At 38.0% G+C, this 8750-nt stretch overlaps 1 protein-coding gene across 1 annotated transcript in view; it reads right to left on the bottom strand.

The window, feature by feature from the left end:
- Positions 1–5191: 5191 nt before the first annotated feature.
- Positions 5192–8750, bottom strand: part of MMAA (methylmalonic aciduria (cobalamin deficiency) cblA type) — a 6333-nt gene continuing 2774 nt past the window's right edge. The window contains exons 3-6 of the mRNA XM_010077111.1: positions 8337–8507; positions 7930–8015; positions 7166–7315; positions 5192–5555 (exon numbers count right to left, since the gene is read on the bottom strand). Of these exons, the coding sequence (XP_010075413.1) occupies positions 5268–5555; positions 7166–7315; positions 7930–8015; positions 8337–8507 (695 nt within the window). The 3' untranslated portion in view covers positions 5192–5267. The remainder of the gene's footprint in view (positions 5556–7165; positions 7316–7929; positions 8016–8336; positions 8508–8750) is intronic.

Here is an 8750-nt window from a genome sequence, read left to right as displayed (position 1 = left end):
TAAAATATATATATAAATTAAAAATATATCTAAAATATATAAAAATATAATGAAACTAAAGCCTTTTAACACTACTCTACTAGTAAAGAAGTCCTAAATGTAAAAGAAAATTAAGACATAGAAAGTAACTAACATACAGCGGGAAACCACTTTGCCACAGTATTTTAAGGAAAAATACAGGAATCTCATCATGCATTCTGAAAAGTGAAGCTTTTGACTTCTTTCTTACAAGCAAACAATCATTTACTCAAACTACAAGGGCTTCTAGCAATTCCCTACTTAGAGCATGATACGAACAAAATCACCTAGTTCCCAAGGACGATGTCTGCATCAGACTACTCCCCCTCAATACACAAACAAATCCCAAAGACAGAAAAGCGAATTGATCTACAAGGGCTTCTAGCAATTCCCTACTTAGAGCATGATACGAACAAAATCACCTAGTTCCCAAGGACAATGTCTGCATCAGACTACTCCCCCTCAATACACAAATCCCAAAGACAGAAAAGTGAATTGATCATTTTTGTAAACTTCGCACAGCAAACATTGTGTATCACAGCAGCTTGTGAGGCTTGCCAGTGAACTAAGATAATTCTCACGCTCCCATGACAGAAAGAAAGAGAGAAATAGAGTAGATGTTCTTCTTGTTGACATAACATTTCTTCTCCATAGACTACCATGAATGTCAGCTCCTCTCTTCCTTGTTTGTTCACCAGCTGAACCATACCTTCGTATGGCAGCAGGGAACAGAATATGCCTATCATACTTCCATTCTAAACATGTACTGTAATTGCTTATGAGTTTTTCCTTTTGAAATTTTTATTCTCAATCCACAGATTTTGTTAATGTTCCAATATGAGGTGTGTGGGTTATTTTTAAATAAACTGTAAGGAATATGACCAGGGAGTATCTGAGCTATTTTTTTTTGGAAGAAGAACACTGTTGCTCGTCAACTGTTGTAGACTGTCCAAATCACAAGCTCCAGGGAAGCACGCTGATTTCTTTTTAAATATGTTTTATCTACCTCTGTTCAATCACTCTTCAAACGATACCTGGTTTAGAACAGTTCAGCGGGAATAGTTATGGAAGCACTAAGCTCTGTAAAAATGTTTCTTGTTTTAACTCATGGATAGTGTTACTTCTTGACTGTGCATTCAAGGGGGGAGAAATAGAGCTCTCTTGAGTAAAGAAAAGGGGAAATAAGTATGTTTACACCAGAGCAAGTCAATAGTTGAGTCTTACCACATTAAGAAAGAAAACTTTAGGCAGGGAACCACAAAAGATTAAGAAAGATCAAGTTCATTTGTATTCTTTAGCTTTGTTCAATCCATACCCCGAAAAAAATCTCAAAACTCACAAGAAGACAGCCAACACGCTGCAGATTTCACAAATAAAGAAACAATATCTGGGAGAAGAACATAAAGACTGAACAAGCATGCGTAACAGGAAGCAATGCATTTACAAAAGGCGAGGGCAGATTAGATATCAAGGAAAAGTTTCCTACTACTTAAAGCAGGACATTACAACAGAACAGTAGTCAAGAAGGGGTCACTGGGTCCTGTCACTGAAAACAGAGAGATTAGATATGAAAGGAATAAGTCACACTGAGAGCATGAACTTGCTAAGAGCATTTTTTCAACCTTAAGTAACATGGCCATAAATATACATGGGGCTCAGAGTAAAGACTACTGAACTTCAACCTTTCTACTCTACTGACCTGTTTCAGAGTCGTGGGTAAATCACTTGATCCCACCACACTTGATTTTCCAGCTGTGAAACACCAATGAAAACATCTATGACACAGGGACCTGTGGAAAAGTTTCACACTTACATATAACTGCAAGACTTGTAGGACACAAGAGGTTATGTATCTGAAAAGTTTGTTCCTCACCTCCCATACCAATTTGTGTAACCGTTTATCATACCTCTAGCTACAAACTTAATCTTGCTATTATATTCTCACACTGTTTTTCAGCAGCTGTGATTTTAAATGTTAACATGAGAGCAAATTAACAACTCTAGCAACTAAGAATATGTCAACATCCTACTCAACAGATTTGTTTACTACGTTTTTTCAGAAGCCTTTTTACTGGAATGACAATGTTTTAATGTATTTTACCCCATTTAATCCCACAGACCTAGAAATGAGCTCTTCCCCAGGTTGGGAAATACTGAATTGTCTACCAAATTGTGGCCTACCAGCCAAAGCTCTGCAGTGCTTCGGAAGACAACAAATTTCTCCAGCCTGTGAGGACATAAACAAAACTGCACAGTTGAAATGAGCTCTTCCCCAGGTTGGGAAATACTGAATTGTCTACCAAATTGTGGCCTACCAGCCAAAGCCCTGCAGTGCTTCGGAAGACAATTCTCCAGCTGTGAGGACATAAACAAAATTGCACAGTTAATTAAACAACTTATTGACTCCAAACACATCATAGCAAAATTTTACAAGCTATAAAACAAACAATTTGATTCTGACACGCGAGGCTCAGTTCATGGCTTGCACTGTAAGGCTTTTCAATTTGGTAGGGGAATCACTAGGAAACAAAGCAGAGGTCCTTATCTGCTGCACCATTTAAGACACTTCTCAGTGTAAGGCTATTTCTCTGTCTACTAAAGCATGAGGCACAAATGAACACAAAGAAGGCAAATCTCATTTTCATTCAATGCTCTACTTTTACACAGTTGAATGAAAAGCAGAACTTGCTTAAACCATTGTAGTGTCTTCTCCTAAATGTTCATTAGTAAATTAAAGATACTTGAAAAGAAGCAACAAAACGAGAAAATAATGATGGCCCATGGCTTGAGCCGATCAACACATCTGTGTCCAGAAAACAAATCCTGAAGAAGCTGTAAAGTGTATTTTACTTGAGCAGCTGTCATTTAAACAAAGCCACGGGTTCAATTTTTACTTGCTCGACAGCTCACGTATAACAGACAAAGGAAACAGCAGTCCCTGACAAAAGCAATAACAATAATTAGGGTTTGATCTAACAGACAAGCACAAATGAGGCCACCCTTAAAACTGTCACCTGAAACAAACAGACTGTCAAAAAGTTGAGAACTCACCAGTTAAAATGCTGCTGCTCTCACTGATTCATTTTCCACCTGGCTATCATTTCTTCCTGCTAGGTACCATTAAAAAATACAGTTAAATTTTTAAAGCTGAAAGGATAGAAGACATTGCTTTTGGTTTGGGGCACTTTCTGTCATATTCAAAAACTAAACTGTTTTTAAATAGAGAACAACTGCCAGTGGCACATTTTTTTCACAGCAACTCAGCATGGTCATAACGAAGTCGCTGTGCTTCTTCCACCTCCTACATTCCTTCAGCTACCTCTACGTAACCGATTGCAGCAATCCCAAGTAACTCAGTTGGGCTGCAAAATTTAAGAAATAGGAATAAGGGGGTCAACAGCACTGAAGTTCTGACAATTTACGTGGTGGCAATACCACCTACAACAGTGCAGAATTTCCTAGCAAAGAAATGCTGCAACTCCCTGTCCCACGAAACACCACAATGCTCTTCGTCAGTATTTCACTGCAAACACACATGGGGATCCTTGCTTTTAATAACAAATTATTTTTTACTTTGCATTGCTGTTTGCTTTTTACTTTCTGTTAACGCTTCTGGTGCAAAAATACATGGACAACAGAACAGAAACCAGCATACAACAGGAAAAGTAACTGAAACGCTAGCACTGAGGATGGTGGTTTGTTCTGTGTTGTTTAATTTTCAGCGCTTTGTCAAACCAAAGCATACCAAATCCTCAGTGTTTTCAACACTAAAATTGCCAAATTATACCTAGGCAAGAATCAAAATTCTGAGGCACAGAGGTCTATCAGGAAAGAGTAAAGTTAGCCAGGAACACAATATAACAACAGAGATGGGGGAAAGAAGGGGAAAAAAAATACTCAGGAGGAAAAAAATTAAAGAAAAAAAAAGGCAAGCAGATCTAAATAAACCAATCTATTGGAATGTACTGTACACTAGAATTGTCTCAAAAATTCAGACTCAGGTTGCCAGAACTCAAATGCTGTGTGAAACATACTTCTCAGGAAGCCAAACAGGCAAAACTGAGCTAAAATCAAAATGAAAGGCACCATCCCATTTAGTATGTGTCCAGAAACTCAAATCATCACTTCCAACCTTTTTTTTTTTCTCCAAAGAAAGGCAGTTCATGTAAGCAACAATAGACTCATAGAATCTTCTAGTTTTCTGGTTTTATGTCAGGTGTCCAAAAAGCACCATTTTTCCACTTTACTCTTCATATTTAGTAGCTACGAGACACATTCTCCTTTCTAGATCATGGCTTAGAAAATGCTTCCTCCAGACCTGTTCTCAACAGAAATGAAAAAAAAAAACCCCCACAATTTCTGATTCTAAGCGGTTATATCTTCCACAAGGGGGGGCGGGGAATCAAAAAATCTAAACACAACTAGGCATTTTGTTTGAACCTGAAGAACTTAAGTTTAGTGAGATCAGAAAACCTCAAACCATTATTACTACAGATCAATTATTCTAGTATAGACATTTGCTATTAAAACATCACGGATGACATTTGTTCCATTCCACGGCTCCATTTTAAAAAGTCTTAACTAGATTTTGCTTTTGTATTAAAACATCTATTTACAAACTGGGATGGTTAAAATCCCCTTCTTCTAGTGTACAATAAGTAACTACAGCTTCCAAGCAGGGACCAAACACCACTGTATTCTATTTATATGCACACAACTTATTTGAAACTAAAACTGTGGTGGGGTGCTGCCAGGGGGGTCCAATGTTCTTGCTGTCACTCGAGGTGAGGAAGGAAAAAGCAATCCACACTGGCAACAGCTGATGCTATATTCGAATGGAAAGCAGCAGTGTCAACCGCTCTAAGATGGTCCCAATAAATAAAACTCCACAATACCACAAACTTTTCTCTCCAACCCTCCCAAAAACAGTCACTTTTTGACATGGGCATACATTTTTGATGAGCAGACCAATGGCCTGTACCAACAAGACTTAGAAAGGTATTTTTTTCCCGATATAGTCTTGTAGTAATCTCTAAGTGTTTGGATTTGTAATGATCTTCACATATACAGAATGCTAGAGTATTTTTTTGCACAAGTATGTTTGCCCAGTGTTTTTTGCAGAGTACTGGAGAGGTGTTCTGTTGATGTCTGCTGCAGTAAAACATTTGAATCCACACATAGAAAAACCATATTTAATGTTCATCTTTACATAAAGCACTTAACAAGGAAGAAAGTAGAATGGTCTCCCCTTAGAGACCATCTTTGAATGCCTTCAGCAGCAGGTCAGCTGCTAGCCCAGGAGACAAGACACCACTAAGAACTTTTTCTTCTAGAAGTGGAATCTTATCCTTAACTGCCAAGTGACTCCGGAAATGTTCCAACATATTTTCTTGGATGAGATTCCACATCCACACTTTCTGCTGTTTCCGTCGTTTGGCAATCAACTCGCCACTTGTGAGCATGAGGTCACGAAATTCTGTCATTGTATCCCACATATCTGTGATACCTTCTCCAGTTTTGGCAGAGATGCGCATTACCTGTTGGATTCAGAGGAATTTTTAAAGCCGTGTAACTACCAGGCTTGAGGATTCAATTACTGCATCAGGTAGATTGCATGAAAGTTAAGAAATATATAAGGCAAGCTGCTTCAATATAGTCACCTAAGGAAGCTCTAAGCAGTTTTGAGCTGCTTGCTTTTTTTTTGTGTGTGTTTTTTTTTTTAAAAAAAGTCTCAAAATTGGGATTCTACCAGCTATTTTTTTTTTTTTTTAAAAAAAAAAAAAGGTCTCAAAATTGGGATTCTACCAGCTAAAAGGGGACCCTGCAATCCACAGGTTTCGGGATAAATAGGCCTTGTCCAACTATTTGTATAACAAGAGAGAATAATTTTAAATGAGCCCTTCAGCTAAAATGTTGCTATTTTACTTAAATGTAGAGTTTATTACACATTCTGATAGATACACTGGTAGCTACCCTTTTGCACTTAAAATATTCCAGAAAAGAGGTATTTTGACTGTTTTTTGCATTTGCTTTCCAGAAGGAATTCATTTTGACAAAAATATTTCAGACATCCAACTTGATGTTTGAAACAAAATTTTAAAATGTGTGTGTCTCATTCTCAAATCTAACGGATAGTGTACAGCCCCTACACCGATATTTTCTTTCTTCCAGTTGTCAGACGCTGCCATTGCTGAATGAGAGACAGATTTCCGGTAACTTGTTTAATTCACTGGTCTCAAACAGTTCTTTTGGGTGACATTAATCAGATGTGACCTCTAATGAGATCTAGAAACAAAAATTATAAAATGATGGCTAAGCCTCAGGCATCCCAACTGATTTAAACTTAATTCAGTGGGTCAATGCTAATACCAGGGTCCTTTATAGATACACGTATAAAGGGGGTGAGAGTATGTGCATGTGTGCTCAATTTACATATTTTAAAATTAGTATAATTACCTATATTAAAAATTAGTACTGATTTTTTTCCTTAATAATGTACCATGACCTTTTGACAGATGCAATACTGCACTGATACTAAAGGCCCACAGGATGAGAATTCCAACACTCTAGGCACTGCATACACAAGTAGATGAGGTTCTTGCCCCACTTTTATTATGTGAGAAGTTAAAATAAGCAAAGCAATAAAGGAAACACACAAACAAGGGAAAGAACAAATATAATCACAGACTTCAGAGTTATAAAAAGGGGAGAAGCAGCTTATGAGACATTTTAAGATGTACACAGTTTACAAAAAGTAAGACAAATTTGTACCCCTGCTGATGTTAGCAATAGGTCTGCTACTGCTGAGACTGTAGCTAAGGACAGAAATCACGGGGGGCAGGACTGTGGCTCTGCACAGTGTTTCGCATGCTAGACCCTGAGATTCGGGGATGAAATAAAAACAGCAGTGATCAACTCTCTAGCACAGCATAAAACTAAACAACAGAGATGAAATTTTTATGAGAGTCTAGGAAGGCCAGTATAGCTCCATGAGACAGTGACAATCCTAACTCATTCAGCACTTTTTCAGTGGAAAAAAAAAATTAAACCAACCAAACTTGAAAAAAAAACCAACAAACCAACAAAAACCAAACAAGTCCTCCCCACTCCCCCAGAATCCCCACAAACCATAGCAAAGTACACAAACCTTTGGTCTCCAAACCTTTGAACGCTTGCGAAGCAGTTTCATAGCACTAACGTATTCAGCTTGTATTCTCCGTGCAGGCACAACTAAATCACCATCAGCTTTGTTTATCGCAACTAGATCTGCCACCTCAATAATACCCCGCTTGATACCCTAAATGGAATATGGAGAGAAATAATGAATACCCAGAAGGACTGTGATATGCTGATTTATCGCCAAAAGCAGGTCACAGAAGTTTTGTTAGTTTCTGGTGGCTCCTGCTGACCTTTTTGTAGGTGCATGTGTGTGCATGTGTTAGTCATGCAAAAGGAGCACGGATGGCCTCCGTCATCACTCATTATTACTCTCCTTTGACACAAGGATCCTAAATATGAATACCAGAGTTTACATGATGACCTATTTAATGTGTAGAGATTTAAGTTTAAACAAAATACAATGAACTTTGCAAACCTAATTATATTGATTTCTGTCTTCCTATAATACAAAGCCACTGACCAAAATCATACATAAATAGTAAATAGATCAAAGTAAGTCACAGAGTATCAAAGTCTTTCATCCTAATACTTCTAAAATCAGGGTGGGGGGAGGCAGGAATTCAGATCCTAACTGCAATAAATTGGTAAGACACTGAAAAGACTTCAAGAGCAGGAGTATAATCTAGAAAATGCTACTGATACGGAATTTCTGCACAGGTAGATACGACGTCTTGGATTTAAGTTTCTCCTCCTAGTCCTAGGTACTACTTAGTAAAAGAAACTGAAAAATACCTGTAATTCATCTCCACCCGCAGGTGGTAGCAGCAATACAAACATATCAACCATATCAGCCACAGCAAATTCTGACTGTCCCACACCTAAAAAATAAATCCAGAGTTCACCATTTATTGCCAACTTTCAGTGACATTAACGACACTACTTATGACAGATCCCACTATCGTGCCATGAACAAGACCCAGTAATAAACGAAGAAAAGATGGAACACAACAGTTTTTACAAAAGTGTTTTTACAAAATGTACAGGACTAGAAAATGGATAGAACTGGCATTAATTTTCACGCTGTAACCACGTAGGAAAGTATGAGCAAGATCAAGGATGAAAGACAAAGTATACAATTAGTGACACACCTTATCTAAATATCACAACAGGATAATGAAAAGAAAACCCTAGGCACATACCTACTGTTTCCACAAGAACAACGTCGTAGCCTCCTCCTTCACACAGCAGAATCGCTTCATTTGTGGTTCTCGTTACACCTCCCAGCGTCCCTCTGGTTGGAGACGGTCTGATGTATGCATTCATGTCTCTTGACAGCTCAGTCATCCGTGTTTTATCACCCAATAGAGAACCTTAAATGTTTAATATTAAATTATTTTAAAAGCGCAAAATAGCCAAACTCCCCTTATCCCCCAGTAAACGAGTGAAAAAAGACATATCTCTTGGACAAAGTCAGTCAAGTAAGAATATCCCAATAACAGTTGCTCAAGACTTTGCTGAGGACTAGGAAGTTACTGCCTGGCTCCTCTGCCTATAAGAAGCCAGAAGGGCCTCATAAGCAGACCTTACTGCTATCAAATTTGAAGAATTTGTTC

The sequence above is a fragment of the Pterocles gutturalis genome, unplaced genomic scaffold (assembly GCF_000699245.1).
Source record: "Pterocles gutturalis isolate BGI_N339 unplaced genomic scaffold, ASM69924v1 scaffold21988, whole genome shotgun sequence".
NCBI lineage: Eukaryota > Metazoa > Chordata > Aves > Pterocliformes > Pteroclidae > Pterocles > Pterocles gutturalis.
The sequence above is the reverse complement of the archived record's forward strand: the minus strand, read 5'-3'. Positions and strand labels throughout refer to the sequence as shown.